We start from the raw sequence: 17,496 nt of genomic DNA on the forward strand, positions 1-17,496 counted from the left end.
CTCGTCCCATGTTTTGTCAGGTCCGAGCCGGTAGAACTCGGTAATACGGAACAGCCGACCTTGTGTTCCGCTTGCTCCTTGCGCCCTTCACCAAGTTGATTCAGTGTGCCTTCTTTCCCAGGTTAGCCACTAAGCTCTTGCTTCCTGGATGCACTCCCCCCCTAAAAGAATAGGAACGGAAAAGGACACCTTCCTCGACGCATCTATAGCATTAAGATAGCCCCAGCCGCTTTTTAACTCTGACGAGAAACATAGAGAGAGAAAAGGCATGGCTGGCTGGCTGGCTCCCATACAAGTCATGTCGCCTGTTCCCGTAAGAGTGGTGGGAACCTAAGAGCGGTATATGACACCTTTTATTGGGGGCATTGGGGAGGGTTACGTGCAGCTGACCCAGCTGCTTCTAGCACACAGCAGCTTGCTTGCACCTGGGTCAGCAGTCATGTAACATGGGTAGTGCATGGCGTTTTGAAGTGGGACACATTGTGCCACTACAATCGACACAACGTTGACTGAGTGACAGAAGGGGAACGTCATGGTTACTGCTGTAACCTCCCTTCCCTGATGGAAGGAACAAGACGTTGTGTTCCCCTTGCCACGTCACTATCCCTACCACTGTAATGCGCCGTAACCTTATTCTCAGCTCCTCAGTGAAAACCTGTCTGACGCTCCCCTTTATACCTGTAGGTCCATGAAAATTCTGTCTGCCAATTTGACATTGGCCTTTTCTCAAGTTTAGAGGTACGCGAGGCTCTCAGAAGAGACCCCTTGTGTCACTAAAATTGACACAACATCTCGTTCCTTCCATCAGGGAATGGAGGTTACAACGGTAACCATGACGTTTTGGAGTTTGTGCTTTTTTTAATTTCTCACTCCCGTTTTATATTAACTTAAATTAAGGACGAAATAAAGATATATCACCAAGCTGTGATCTGTGTTTCTATCAGACACTTGAGATGCAGCGCTCCTCTCATCTAACCAAGCGTTTTTGTAAAAATGAAACCATCATTTGAGTTTAAAAACAACCCATTTGCTTAAGTTAATGCAAATAAATGAGCAGAAATCACAAAGATTTCTCAGTGCTCAAAAAAAACGTTTCCATGATGAAATTGTAATATTTACTCAATCATATTTTGGCATGTATAATAATTCAACCCTAGACAGAATGTCGATAAATTCGGTCTATAGGCATTTATAGACAAAATGCAGCCTAACTCATGCCAGTGGCAAAACAATTTTAAGACCAATCCATTGACTACGAGCAAGAGGCACCCTCTAGCTATCATTATTTGTCAGTAGCCTTGTCCCTGTCTGAAGACTATGCAGTCTTCTGACCCATTATGTCACGCTAATCGTAGGTTTCAGAGGCTCGGCACTTCTAGTGTTAATTTTGTAATTTGACTAACCTGGTCTGCGCTGGCTTCTAGCAGGCCTAAAGTCTTACATCTTTTAAAGGAAGAAAAGTTTTCAATTTACATTATTAAATTCTACCATGAATCTACTATAAATTCAGCACGATTTATCTGGTATAAAAAATTACAATCTCATTTTGGGTGATATTCAATAAATAGTAGAGCCAGACCAATATGGGATTTTTTAGACCGATACATATTATAGAGGGGGAAATTCACAGATTACCGATATGGTGGCTGATATAGTCATTTTTGAGTTGGAATGAAAACAGACATTTTCTATGTGGATTTTGCACCGATTTGGCACCTATTTGACTATGCAAAGGTAATCTGATGGCTACTTTCTTAAACAAATATTATTAACAAAGAATATTTGACATTATTATTATAAATTGTCAAATTTTTTTTAGAAATGAACACTGAGAAAATAAAGAATAAATAAAAATACAATAAATAGCTTACTAAACACCAGTACTGTATTATTCAGTATCAGTCAGATGCTGACCATTTAAATAAAGAATAAATAAAAATACAATAAATAACTAAATAAATATCAGTACTGTATGTTTGGTATCAGTCAGTTGCTGACCATTTAAATGAATAATAAATACAAATAAAATAAATAGCTAAATAAACATCAGTAGTACTGTTTAATGTCAGTGAATTGCTGACTATTTTAATACTGCCAGTCAATTAGGGGCAGGTTGTAAAACAAGAAACATTTACACCTGCTGAGTCAAGGGGTGTTACACCGTATTCTGCTTTACAATATCAGGGGAACTTTCAACGGTGGAAAATGTCTAGGTTACGAATCCCTGATGGAGGGAACGAGACGTTGTGTCGAAGAAGCAACACTAGGGGTCTCTCTTGAGAGCCTTTTGCATCTCTGATCTATGAGAAAAGGCCAATGAGAAATTGGCAGACAGAATTTGTATGTCCCGCCCCCGGACATGCGGGTATAAAGGGAGGGAAATGCCTCTGTTTCAATAAGGATTTTTCTGAGGAGCCAACAATGAGGTTCGGCCGCAACAGTGGCTCAGTTCAGTGAAGTGGCCAGGAGGACATAATGTCTCGTTCCCTACATCAGGGAATGGAGGTTACATCTGTAACCTAGACGTTCCCTGTCTGTCGCTCACTTAGACGTTGTGTCAAAGAAGCGACACTAGGGGTCCAATTTAAATCACGCTGTAAGCTGAGCTGTGTACGTGTAATGCTGACACAGAAGCGGGCAGGTATTTTACGTGCCAAAGCGACCAGCTGTGCCAGGCTGCACGTATCCTTCCCCAACGCCCCATAAAATCGTCAACGCCATCTGGTTCTTTACCCCCGACAGGGGGGAACAAGGCGACGTGCCAAGCATGGGAGCAGGCCGCGCCAGCCGCACCTTTTCTCTTAACGCTATCATATGCATCGAGGAAGGCAAACTTTACCAGTTTTCCTATTCTTTAAGGGGGGGGACCCTGCAGAGACCACACTTGCCCAGACTGGGGGAGGTAAAGTGTGGTGAAATACATCACATGGGCTTTTAGGTCACATGTGGAGAATGGCGCGGTGGTAGATCCTACCTCATTGGGAGGGACGAGTTGCTACAAACACAGCGACCGGGGGTCCGTGAGGACTGCCCAAGGGAGACACGGGTCCGCTCACAAGGGGACCGTACCACAGAATACACACACAGGGGAAAAAGTCCACGTAAGAGCCTGTCCTGTGGAGCACCTATTCCAGTACAGGGTAAATTGAGTACCAGCATTGATCTTGGTTGGCGAATTCCTCCACTGAATTTGCGGACCAGAGGGCTAGGGAGGAGTCATCCAGGGAGCCGAGTTCGTGGGATCTCCTGGGGTAAAAGCGCACGGTATTACCTCAGGAGAGGGAAAGGGCGCTATGTGCAAGCGTCCACCCGGTCAGTTTGTCAGTGTGTACAGAGTTCTACCGGGTCGGACCTGAGAAAACACAGGACGAAACCGACTCAACCCTGAGATTGTAAAATCTCGCAAAGGTATTTGGTGTTGCCCAACCCGCTGCTCTGCATATGTCTGCTAGGGAGGTGCCCCTGGCCAATGCCCATGAGAACGCAACACTTCTTGTTGAGTGGCCTCGGACCCGCAAGGGGGGGGGCACGGCTTGAGTGAGATAGGCCAACGTAATGTCGTCCACTACACAGTGGGAAAGCCTCTGTTTGGAGACTGCGTTCCCTTTCCGCTGTCCACCAAAGCAGACAATGAGCTGCTCAGAACGTCTAAAGCTCTGCGTGTGGTCCAAGAAGATACGTAAAGCACGTACCGGACACAGCAACGAAAGGGCTGGGCCTGACTGCTTCCTGGACAGCACTTGCAGGTTCACTAACTGGTCCCGGAAGGGAGTGGTAGGAACCTTGGGCACATAGCCCGGACATGGCCTTAGGATCACGTGAGTGTCTGCCGGACCAAACTTCAGGCAGGTGTCGCTGACAGTGAACGCTTGCAGGTCCCCAACCCTTTTGATGAAGGCGAGCGATATCAGGAGGGCCATCTTCAAGGAGAGGGCCCTGAGTCCGACTGATTCTACCGGCTCGAAGGGGGGTCTCTGAAGGCCCGAGAGGACCACAGGCTCGGCCGGGGGGATTTAACCTCCGGGGGCCTCTTAGGAACCTGATAATTAAGTCATGCTTACCCAAAGACCTGCCGTCTACTGTGTCGTGGTGGGCTGCGATAGCAGCTACCCACACCTTCAAGGTGGGGGGGGGAGCGTCCCCTCCAACCTCTCCTGCAGGAATGAAAGCACTGACCTAACTGCGCACCTCTATGGGTCTTCAGCCCGGGAAGACCACCAATTTGCGAACAAGCGCCACTTTAGGGTGTAAAGTTGCCTGGTAGAGGGAGCTCTGGCTAGGTTGATTGTGTCTATGACAGCAGGTGGTAGATAAGCTAGATCTTCCGCATCCTGTCCAGGGGCCAGACGTGGAGGTTCCAGTGGTCTAGGTGCAGATGCCAGAGCATGCCCCGTCCCTGAGAAACAAGGTCCTTCCTCAGGGGCATTTGCCAGGGAGGGTCTGTCACGAAGAGTATGAGATCTGAGAACAAAGTCCGAGTGGGCCAATAGGGAGCCATTAGAGTTCCCTGTCCTCCCTGACCTTGCACAGCACCTGGGCAAGCAGACTCACTGATTGAAATGTGTACTTGCGTAACCCCACAGGCCAGCTGTGTGCCAGCGTGTCTGCCCCGAGGGGAGCCTCTGTTTGGGCGTTCCAGAGCAGGCAGTGGGAAGTCTCTCGGGAGGCGAACAGGTCTACTTTGGCCTCGCCGAACCATTCCCAAATCAGCTGGACCGACTGGGGGTGAAGCCTCCACTCTCCACTGGGCAAGCGTTGTCTTGATAGCGCGTCCGCTACCACGTTGAGATTGCCCGGGATGTGAGTGGCACGCAGCGAGTTGAGTTGCCGGGGACGGGCGAGTTGTGATATGTGACGGGAGTGTACGCAGCCTTGGCAATTTATGTACGCTACCGGGTGGTGCTCTCTGATCGGATCAATTTGTGTTTGCCCAAAATTAGTGGGAGTAACCTCCGCAGGGCAAAAAGTACAGCCAACAACTCTAGGCAGATGATGTGCCAGCGCAACAGGGCCCCTTTCCAACAGCCCGCGGCTGCGTGCCCGTTGCACACGGTGCCCCAACCCAATTTGGAGGCGCCTGTGGTCACCAGGAAGCATCGGGACACCTGCTGCAAGGGCACACCTGTCCGTAGAAAGCAGAGGCCTGTCTAGGGTTTGAAAGTTTGGCGGCAGGCAGGGATGATAAACACGCGGTGCGTGCCGAGGCACCATGCTCATCTCAGGACTCGAGTCTGGAGCCAGTGCTGAAGCGGTCTCATATGCATCAACTCCAGCACTGCAACTGCCGTGGATGACGCCATATGCCCCAGGAGCCTCTGGAAAGGGGGACCGCCGTGCCCGGCCTGAATGCGGTGAGGCATTTCAGCACTAAATGCGTGCGCTCGTTGGTGAGGCGAGCTAACATTGAGATGGAGTCTAACTCCATGCCGAGAAAAAAGATGCTCTGAACCTGGGTCCACTCCAGCCCCACGCTGACGGCGGCCTGGGCAAGCATGTCGGACATCTGGGCGTCAGCCTCAGACTGGGCATGCTGGCCCGAAGGCAGCAGCCCAGTCGAGTCATCCGCGTCAGACACCAGACCACTCTCTGATGCAGCCCGGATGGAAGTCAACGAGCGTGTCGGGGGGCGGGTGATTCGCGGGGATGCAGGGGGCGGTTGGAGTGCCGTTCCTTCTGAGGAAGGAAAGCCGCTACCGCAACGTTGCCATGGTCATGTTCTCACAGTGAGAACATGAGCCATCCACAAACGCTGCCTCGGTGTGATCGCTGCCCAGACAAATGAGACTATTGAGGCTGTCACATGAGTCCGTCAGGAGCAGAGAGCACTCTACCGCATCCAGGAACTACACAGGGGCGGAAGGGCATCGTTATAAAGATGCATCCTGAAAAGGACGTTCAATGCCAGCTGTGTATATTGCTATAAAATAACTCTTTTACTGCACTGTTGAAGCACCCAGGGGCAAAACTGCTCTGCTGTGCAGAGATGGGAGGAACACAGTGTGTGACTCGCAGCTCGCTGCATACACAACCAGTCGCCTTCGAAGAAAATGTCTGAATGAAACCGATGCATTTCCCTCCCTTTATACCCGTATGTCTGGGGGCGGGACATGCAAATTCTGTCTGCCAATTTCTCATTGAACTTTTTTCATAGATCAGAGATGCAAAAGATGCAAGCTCTCAAGAGAGACCCCTAGTGTTGCTTATTCGACACAACGTCGAAATGAGAGACAGACGGGGAACCAGACTATTAAATATTGCATTTGATAAATGCCATGACTGGAATTGTTCAGTTGAAGTGGGTGAATGCGTGTTTACACATTAGCTTCCACTCAGCTGACAAGCAATGATAGTAGCCACGTGGTTAGCTATGTAGTTATAAGCTCGTTGTATCAGAGAATAAAAGATGGACCAGCACCGCGATAAATCGGTCAGGCACTAATAAATAGGCTATTCAATTAAAATGATCAAATACATTCATATTAAATAAAAGAGTACATTTGGCAAAAAAAAATAAATTATACTAAATAGAACTAACAAAACTCATCTTTCATAATCGAAGACATGCAATTAAGTATTGGGCCGGAAGTGAACTGGTGAATCATTTATTTCAGCTTGGCTCAAACAGTATAGTTAAAAAAAAAAACACATTTCGTTTTGTTGTAATCCATTAATAATCTAAAAAGGAAATCTAAATGGACTTTCAGGAAATTAAATATTTAATAAATAATAAATAATAAAATTCTTATAAAAACTAAAAACTTCTCTTTTCAAACATACTTATGGTATACCGGTCAAATCCACTTGTAAATTACAATTTAAAATAAATGTCCAGAAATAAACTGGCTGGTAGGCTAAAAAGTTCAGTTCAGACCCTAAACATGTTGACATTAAATTTGTATTCATTATTCTAATGTAAAGTGTTGCATGCAAGTTTGTGTAACACTATGCAATGCCTCCCTGATGACCTTTGTGTTGTCAAGCACTGATTTGCCCCTTGAACGCTTACAGCACAAACAAAAACCCCACTGAGATCTGATATGAGCTCATGAGAAGAGCAACAATCAAACATGTGTGATTAATCAACCAAATGATTTATCCGAGGACAAAGATCACTCCAGCTCTATTCCCAATATAAACAGGGAGGCAGCTTTAATGTTTGTTGTGTGACTAATATTGGCTTGTGTCTTTGTTTCAGGCCAGAGTTCGGAAATGTGATCTCATGATTTGTGAATAATATGATGTGTAATTCGGAATGTTCTCATACATACCTATGAATCTACAGCAGGGTGAAGAGACACTGCAAAACCGCTATATAAACCACTTAATACAGGGGCTTAGGGTAAAGTTGTAGGGTCATTTCAACTGCAAGTACCAATATGGTCTCATGCAAAGCTAAAGCGTCAAAATTTTATTAAAAGCAATATCTCAGCACGTAGTGTTGCAGAGGCACTCTTCAAAATAATCTCCCGAGTGGGGATTCCGAGAGAGGAGAGAGACAGACAGACCGGAATCTTTCGTGTCTGACCACTGAGAGAGTGTCTTGTGTTGTGTGAAGCTGAAAAGCCATCTATGTTTAGAGTGAAGCTGTTCAGCGATTGCTGGTTATCTGTGAATAAAACGGACTCACGTGAACTGTATAAACCGGTTCCTGCTTCCTCCTTTAACTGCCCAACCTGAACCTTTGTTACAGACAACATAAACTAAACTTCTGCTGTTGTTTTATTTTTAATAAAAATAATTATAATATCTACAGGGTATGTAAGTGAATGGGTGCTAAATTATGACCCTCTAAAAAGCACAAAGGCATCATAATAGTAATCCATACGACATCACTGTTTTAATTCACATCTTCTGAAGTGATATTATAGGTGTGGGTGAAAAACAGATTAATATTTAAGGACATTTTTGCTTGAAATTATTCTTCCTATCCAGTAGGGTGTGATAGGCCTATGCATGAAGCATGTGAATCACAAAAAAACAAGAAGAATGTGATAGGGTATCTGCAGGTTCGAAGGAATGAAATGTAAGACATTTTAAGACTTTTTAAGGCCAAATAAAAAAAACATTTCAGACCAATTTCGCAATAATAATAATAAAAACATTAAATAATTAATTAGCAGGAAAATACCAAACAACTGAGGCTACTTGGATGTCTCTGGACATGTTTTTTATATTTTATTGTACATTTATGTGTTTTCTTTTTAAAAGTCATACAACATTAATACTCTAAATTAAATCATTAAGAATGTATGTAGCCTAAAGCAGGGGTTTTCAAAGTCAAAGACAGTGGGCCTCCCTTGTGACACAAAAATACATGATGGTGGGCTTGACACATATCAGAGAATCTTCACAAAGATTCCTGATAAATATTTTTTTCTTTGCCTATTATTTTCAGAACTGTTTAAATAATGTTTTAAATATAATAGTTAAACTCAATACACACACTCAGTCGGGGAGGCGTACCCCACTCTATGAAAACCCATGGCCTAAAATATTTACTATATATTGTATGTATATAAAGCCTATATTGTGACCCTTTTCTTTAGACACTTGTTTTCCAGCAAGATGTGATGCAATAGACCTTATTCACAGTAGTGCCATGTTTGATTTTTTTATGGGAATGGAAACGAGTCTGTGAGGGATAGACTTACCATCTTTTCTTCAATAGCACACATGGCATAAATTTGTAAAAAGCTCCAATATCCCATCTGATTTTCCACAACTCATGTTTTTGTGTCTACTGAGTGTTCTTGAAAAGACATTTTTTCATACGTACATCTATCCCTCATATTCTCATTGTCTCATCAGAAATGAAATATGGCGCTGCTGTAAATAAGGTCTAGCATGTGCTGAATAATATATATATATATATATATATATATATATATATATATATATATATATATATATATATATATATATATATATATATATATATATATTTTTTTTTTTTTTTTTTATCTTGGCAGATACCTTTAATGGGGAGTTGAAAGGCAGATCATTTAAAAACTGATTTTTTTGTCATCACTGCTGACAGTCTGTATGAATTTCTCTGCTGTGGAACAAAAAAAGGAGATATTAAGCAAAACATTTAGTCTCAGTCACCATTCACTGTCACTGCATCATTTTTCATTCAGTAAAAGTGAATAGTGACTGAAACTCTCTAATATCTCCTTTTGATATCCACTGAAATAAGAAAATCTTACAGGTTGCAACAGCATGAAGGTAAGTTATAACAATTGTAATTTTTGTGTGAAATATGTCAAGTCAAAGTAAAAACTCATCAGTTACCTTAAAAATATTCAGGTATATGCAAATGTATAAATAGTGTAGGAAGAACGACTCGATTGCTTCATTCATAGTGCACCATGGGAGTGGGTGGTCGGTCACTGCAGAGCTCTTTTGATGTGCTTTGTTTGCTGCAATTATCTTATAGGTGGATCTTTCTCTTCAGGATCATGCAGCGTAGTTCTTCACCAGAAATTCTGCTATTAAACCCGCAGATTTGATGGCTTCAACAGAAGCATATACCATCCGGTAATAACCTCTGAACTCACAGTAGGTCTGTCTTTAGAGGTTTATAAATTATCTTAAAATATCAGTTCACCTATGGAGAAAATGTATGCTATTTTGTTTTACATCCGGAAGAACCAGACAGCTGTGTTCTCTAATAAGCAACTAGCTTTTAGCAGAGTCCTGCCTGTAAAAACTCCACAATAAAAGATTAAAAAACCTGTTGAATATAATTCCATTGCTTTTGTCAACACAAAACATCTTCAACCAATTTGAATTAGCTCTGCTGGAGTAGTCCAACACAAGATATGCTGTTCTATTATGCATCAATACAAGGAACACCAATATCAGCAGCAGATGCAGTCTGCTTGCCCTCTACGGGTGGATGCACATGCCACTTGCTATGAAACCAGCGATACACTTTGGAATTGAGTCCTTTGAGAATGGCCACAATGGGACACACAAAAGACAACATGCACACAGGTGAGGCAACGGGGACAAGATAAAATAATCTTATTTTAGAACTGTAGAAAACAAGTTGAACTGCGCATGCACATACACACTGCAAAGTTGATTTGAATGCTTTTGTGCACTTATGAAATTACATATTTAAAGGGATAGTTCAGTCAAAAAGTTCTGTCATCTTTTACTGTTGTTCCAAACCCCTATCTTTTGTCTATGGAACACAATAGGACATATTTTAAAGAGTGTTTGTGCTGTTCTTTTCCATACAATGAAAATGGATGGGGACCAAGGACTCTCAAGCTCCAGATAGGGCAAAGTGTGCCATTTATGCATCATAAAAGTAGTCCATATGACTTGTGCACTTAATTTCAAGTGTTCTGAAACCATACAATAACTTTGCATTGAAATGTAGTTTGTCACTCACTGGAAGTTCACTTGAAAATCTTGCTTTAAAGTCACGGTAACCATTCGCCTTTTTTAAATGGAAAAGAGCAGTTTGGACATTCTTCTAATCATCTCTTGTGATATAAAAAGACCTGATAAGGGTGAGCAAGATTTAAAATTTTTGGTTGAGTTATTTCTTTAAAATCCACAATATGCAGCTCCTGAACTCATAAACATCCAACACAAGAATTTGCAAATGCCATAATCATAAACACCAAAAATGTAACTTTAAGTAAACTCTAACTGCTCTTTTCATGACATTTTGTATTGCAGGACCAAAAGCACATGATTACTGTATGATCTCTTCTTCTAAATTATGCCTCTACCATGGTAATCTGCTTTTGAATGGATAAAACCTTCAAGTGTGATTACTTCACAACAGTTAATAAAGAAAAACCCTATCTGTGCCAAAGCATGCAGTATGCATTAAAGCCACCCTATAGCCTTAAATACTTCATAAATCCAATGCTATGCAGGAACTCTTCCAACTGCATGAGAAGGCCACCTACTGGGGTTGTTTATATTACATGTCTGAGATTTTAATGGGACGTAATCCTGTGAAAAGAGCCTGTAAAACTCTTGCAATGTGGTTAAAACATATGAGTTGAGAGCAAGAGTTTACTGAGTGTGTCCAAAGAATAATCCACAGGAAGATTAGACTTGTAACTCACATGTGCCCCAATTTATACTGACCATTCTGTAGTTTTGCAGTTTCTGAGATTAGAACAATATTATAAACATTAAAACTGATGTAAAGGTGGAAAGCTGACCACCTTTACTGTATTGTTAACTATACAGTAAAGTTGGCTAGTGGTATGCTTACAGATGTAAATGAAGAGTTACTGTAAAATATTCTCTTTATCTTTCTGCTTTGGTGTTTTTTTTGTGAAATTATATTTGTATATAAATATTTATTAATAAAATTGTGTTAAAATTACACAATTCAATTTGATGGAACTGTATTATTAAGTTAAAATATATTTTTGAGAGTGTATATGGAGATCTACATTCACTTCATTGTTGTTTGTGGTTGATACAAACATCAAATTGTGCAAGTAACACTGGCTATTCTTAAACACACACAAATTGACAACTATATTATCTAGGTATATTTATATTATCTATAATATAAAGATAAAACAAATATAATTGGAGATAAGCACTTTGATGGTCTCAATATATCCATCTAAATGGTAGTACTTTTCTGACACTACACTCAAAGCAATTCACACAGTGAATAGGGGATTCTCCTCAACCACCACCAGTGTGCAGCATCCACCTGGATGATGTGCACCAGTGCGTTCACCACACACCAGCTATTGGTGTAGAGGAGATACTAGAGTTATAGAGCCAATTCATGGATGGGGATTATTAGGGGGCCAATGGGGGGAATTTGGACAGGACACCAGGGATTACACCCCTACTCTTTTTGAGAAGTGTCTTGGGATTTTAATGACAGAGTTTCAGGACCTCAGTTTAACCTCTCATCCGAAGGACAGTGCCTTTTTTTATAGAAAAGTGCTGCTATACTGGGGTATTAGCACCCACACAGACCACAGGGTGAGCACCCCCTGTCGGCCTCCCTAACATGTCTTCCAGCAGCAACATTTGTTTTCTCCAAGAGGTCTCCCATCCAGGCACTGACCAGGCTTGACACTGCCAAGCTTCAGTAAGCAACCGCTCTTGAGCTACAGGATGAAGTGGCTGCTGATAAGGATGCACATCTTCTCCTAACTATCAGATCTACATTGATTTCACTGTACTTTTATTATAATCATTTTAATTTTATATATACCTATGGCTATTTAACAGACTTTCCAACTTTTAGAACGCTCAATAAGGACACAAAACAGCCAAACACACACAAATTAATACCAATAACTCCCTGGTGATGATGATGATGCCAAGTATGTCTATCCTGATTGAAAAACATAAAAAAGGCTCTCCAAATTGTAAATCATCAACATTATGCATGATACTTTGAGCTAAATGTAAAATACATATTCTTGGTTTTAACATATAAAACATATGCAAATCATAATTGATACAACAGCACAACAAATAATATATGATTTAATGATCAATATGCTCTCCACATTTAGATTGACATGTATTTGTTTTTTGCAGTTGATATGGTCATTTAACTGACACTTTCTCAATTCTCCAACTTTCAGTATGCTAAAAAAGGACTTAAAACAGCCAAAAGGCACACAAATTAATATTCAAATCACCCAAAAAATAATATTATGTTATTTTTTAATAAAGTGAATATAGTGAGATGTAAAGTATACCCATAATGTCAAGTATAGGCTTACCCATCAAGACTTAAGAACAGGTTGTTCTTAAGTTTTTAAATCTCTCAAATTTGCATGTTACCCACATTCATTTTCTGAATTCTTGAGATGCATGTATTTATTAGCCCATAGGCTATTCGATATGTAATAACCACCAAATCTGCATGATCAACACCATGCGATTGATTTAATGATCATCAAGACCTTTAAAGCCAAACCTTCACCACAAGAGATGTGCATGAGCTTTTCTCCACCCAAATAGGGTTTGTAAAAACTCCCAGCTTATATGCAAGCACACATTCCTCTTTAACCCCGAAGTTGTGATATGGACATGATCTTGTCGTGCTCTTCTCACCTGATATCTCCTGGTGCGGTACATTATGAAGACCAAAGCCTTTGGCTGTATACGCCTGGCGCACATCGCCGCAGCTGCGCGATTTTACATCACCAGCACATGTCAGCGACAATAGAAGCGATAAAGAACAAATGAAACCCACGACAGGTGTCTTCCACATCGCAAACCCTCCAGTGCGCAAAATCCACCCGACGCGTAAAAGCGCTAAACGCGCGGCATCAGTGGAGAGAGAGAGAGAGAGACACGCGCTCAGCGCACCAGGTTGGGAAATCTTTCCTAAATCACGCCTTCTTTCGCATCCACCACATAGCAGAGATTTCCAATAGATCCCCTTAGAATAAACGCGTTTCTGGTAATAAAAAAGCGAAACCTCCAGATTCCAGTCGGGAAGAGAGCTGGAGCGACGCGCGCACAACTTTTCTATACAGACGCGCTGTTTCTATTAACGGGGAGAAAGTAGCGTGCTCTCTCTCTCTCTCACACACACACACACACACACACACACACACACACACACACACACACACACACACACACACACACACACACACACACACACACACACACACACACACACACACACACACACACACCAGTTGCTCAGTCTGAGCGTTAAGGAAATTACGGACTGGGTTACCGAGCGCTCATGGAGTTTTGCTCAAAGAACTGCTGGATTTGGAATCACAAAGCCCCGTTTTGCCCATTTCCTAGGTAATTTAATGTCTTAAAGATTTTAGGGTTAAATACAATGTAAAAAATAATACTAAACAAAATAAAAGAAAATAACAATAATACAAATGGGCTCAAAAGTACTAATAAATACAGTGCAAAATAAAGAAAATAAAAAATGATTCTGAGAAAATTATTGATTTAAAAATTTAAATTAAAATACCAAAAAAAAAAAAAAAACGAATGCATTTAAGTTTCATTATTTTTAATGTTGTGCAATAGTAACTAAAAATGAAAAACTTGCAGAATATGCTACTGTAATACATGAAATGTTATAAATAAGAGATTCTTTATCAGTCTATCAGATCAACAGATAAACTGCACAACCCAGTGGTCAAATATGAGCGATGGAAAATACACGGACTGGAGTCATGAGCTCTGATGCAGTTTGCTAAAGGAGCTGCTTGATCTGGAATCTCAAACCCAATTCAGGACATCTCTTCATCATGTTCTGCCAGTTTTCAAGGCAAAGAGCATTTTAGACAGGCCCGGCTTCTGACAGCTTTGCTAGGGTGTGCTGAGGGATATCATAGGTGGGCATTTGGGATGGGGGAGTGGTTACTTAGACTACTAATTTAATGTCTTTAAATGGCATAACATGGTGTGATTGTCAAGATCATAATACCCAATATAACTGTATTTGACACATTTTCCCCTATAAAAATATATTGAAATAAATAAACTGATAAACAATGTATATAAACATACACACTTAATTAGTTTACTAATTTTAACCACTAATAGTTCTAAACATAACTAATATATCGCAATAATAGTAACACGTCAATGAACTTTGACCGGAATAAATAGATGCGTCACCAGCATGTCCTCAGATCTATTTTCTTCAGAGCCATTCTTTGTGTGTGTGTCTCACAAGCCTGTCACAAACTTTATTTCCTCTGCTAGGAGTCAGAACTTGGTTAGGCAGTGCGCAGTGAACCATTTCTCCTTTCTCTGCTTTCTAAAAAGAATGAATATATATATTACAGAATGCTTCGCACTTGCCTCGCTTACTTCGGAAGCCAGCACCCACACTTCGTTCGTGGGGCTCTCGCATGGATTTGGCTGAGGAGCGAGAGACGGGTTCGTCCCTTTCTCTCTCTCTCTCCCCAAACCCAGCTGGTCCTTCCCATGATCTCGAAGCGCGTTCCGCCGCCTCTTCGTTTCATGAGGGGGACCTCGAATCTCTACCCGCCTACGAGCTTTCTGTCTGCAATAAGAAATCAGCGGAGGAATTGCTCGATGTGGTTACTCGTGCGGTGGCCAGACTTCAGTTAGACAACAAGAGACCCCCAAACCTTCCAAGTTGGGGGATAGATTTTTGTCTAGTGACCGGGGGAAGGGAACGCCTCATCAGTCCATTCCCTTCTTTGATAACCTCCATGAAGAACTTTCTTTCTCATGGAGGAACCTGTATACTTTCAGTGTTCACGAACCCTCAATGTCTTTATACTGAACTATCGTGGGTGCCGAAACACAGGGATATTCAGTGATGCCGCCGGTCAAAGAGACGCTTGCGGGCTATATCTCGCCGGGCTCGGCATTGTCATTTAAAAAGCCCTCTCTCCCCACAAAGCCTTGCAGGATGACCTCCACTTTAGTGGGGAGGGCTTATCAAGCAGCAGGTCAGGCTGGTGCTGCTCTGCACACAATGGCTGCATTACAGGCTTACCAGGCTGACCTATTGGACGACCTGATTGTGGGTGCTGTGCTCGACGAACAAGTTTTTTTCTGAGCTTCGTCGAGCCACAGGACTTTCTCTACGCACGACCAAGCAAACAGCCCATGCTATTGGCCGGTCTATGTCTGCCTTGGTCAGTGCGGAGAGGCACCTTTGGCTCAACCTTTCGGGCATCAAGGACAAGGATAAAGTTTTCCTCCTTGATGCCCCGGTTTCACCTACTGGCCTATTCGGAGACGCCATGAGCACAGTTATCTCCAGGTTCCAAGAGGCGAAAAGCCAGGAGGAGGACTTCGGGCAGTTCCTCCCTCTCCACACTCAAGGGGCGGGTCCGTCGGCTACCCAGACCCGCCTCGGTCCTGTTAGAAGAGAGGCTCAAAAGCAAAGCGTGGCAAGTCGTACTCCTCCCAGGGATTGGGGACAGTCTCGTTGCCCTCAGCAGCCCCAAAGCAAGACCTCAGGACCCTAATTTCTGAAAGAAGAAAACCCTGACGGTCTTGCGCCTAGTCTAGTGGGGTAGCTCCCCTCAGGACGGGGCGCGTGCTCCACTTCGCCCCTCCTGGTACCCCCGCGAAGCCACTCCATTCCCGCCGCCCGTTTCAGGTGGTAGAGACTCCCATCAAAAAGTTGGGTGTTTCGCTGCTCCCTGCATTGATCCAGGACGCGGAACACTCGACACCCCCTCAACAGGAAGTGTTAAAAGATTTATGCCCATCTCAGAAAACCTGGCAGCGTAGAAGCTTCTGCCAGATATTTCGTGGGTCCAAAGAACAGTAGAAAAAGGCTACAGAATTTAATTCACTCGCCGCCTTCCGTGTTTCAACGCCATGGTTCCCACTACCGTAATCCGGATCAGTTATGTCTACAGTGGGGAAAACTGCAAAATCTCCTGGTTAAAAGGAGCCATATAACGTGTTCCCCTTCCAAAGAGGGAGTCCGAATATTACACCAAATACTTCCTGGTTCCCATGGAGGGTGAGGGGTTGCGTCTGGCCTTAGATCTTGAAGCTTGAACTGCCCAGTCTGGGTGCTCAAGTCCATGATGCTGCCTCAATCAAGACGATCATGTTACAAGCCCAACATCATGTTTGGCTGGTCACCATCGATCTTATGACACACTTCTTCACTTAGAAGTTCTGCCACAACACAGGAAGTTCCTGAGGTTCGCTTTCGGGGGCGAAGCCTTCCAGTATCGGGTTCTTCCATTTGGCCTAGCCCTCTTAACCCGCACATTCACAAATGCATGATGCAGCGCCAGCTCCTTTGCGACTCCGGGGCATCCGCATTCTGAATTACATAGACGACTGGCTGATCCTATCGCAGTTCCAGCAACTGGCAGTTCAGCACAGGGATACCGCTCATCTAGTTTCTCTGGGGTTGAGGCTCAACGCCAAGAAAAGCATCCTCTCTCCCACTCAGAACACTCTATCGGGGGACCGTACGGAGTTCGATCACAATGCAGGCACAACTGTCACCCGCTAGAATCGAGTACATTCAGAATACCCTGAGCGAAGTCAGGCTAGGTCAAGGTTGTACTAGATCTCAGGGCAACTGCGTCCTCATGATCCCTCTGGACCTTTGTTGTGGCTCAAAGTCAGGGAATTTCTTCCATGGGCCAAATCCCCTAGGCTAATAAGGGTTACACGCCGTGGGCTTCGTTCCCTTTCTAGGGTTCTTGGAACTAAATTCTCCCCTTGACGGCTTGCCTCGGGCAATTCTGAAAAGGAAGGACCTTCTTTCTCAGGCACAGGGGACTGTATTTCATCCCCGGCCCGAATTGTGGAACCTTTTCACGCTTGGCCCCTGTTGGGTACCAACTGAGGTACACAGGGCTTTATCCTGGGGTTATCAAGAACATTTTATGTGCTAGGGCTCCCTCCACTTGGAACAAATCTGGTTAGATTTTACAGGGCCGAAGAGGACCTCTTCGCCTCTATGAACAGCGCAATGTCTCCTCTACTTCTCCCCAAGTCACCCAGCCCCCCCCTCCCCCCGAACGTGGTGGTGCATACATG

The 17,496-nt window shown here is 43.3% G+C and overlaps 1 protein-coding gene across 1 annotated transcript in view; it reads right to left on the reverse strand.

The window, feature by feature from the left end:
• The window catches only part of LOC127651338 (glypican-6-like), a 312,951-nt gene extending 299,543 nt beyond the window's left edge, over nucleotides 1–13,408 (reverse strand). The window contains exon 1 of the mRNA XM_052137116.1: nucleotides 13,072–13,408. Coding sequence (XP_051993076.1) covers nucleotides 13,072–13,231 — 160 coding nt within the window. The 5' untranslated portion in view covers nucleotides 13,232–13,408. The remainder of the gene's footprint in view (nucleotides 1–13,071) is intronic.
• Nucleotides 13,409–17,496: the final 4,088 nt, after the last annotated feature.

Source organism: Xyrauchen texanus, chromosome 11 (assembly GCF_025860055.1).
Source record: "Xyrauchen texanus isolate HMW12.3.18 chromosome 11, RBS_HiC_50CHRs, whole genome shotgun sequence".
In the NCBI taxonomy this organism is placed as follows: Eukaryota; Metazoa; Chordata; class Actinopteri; order Cypriniformes; family Catostomidae; genus Xyrauchen; species Xyrauchen texanus.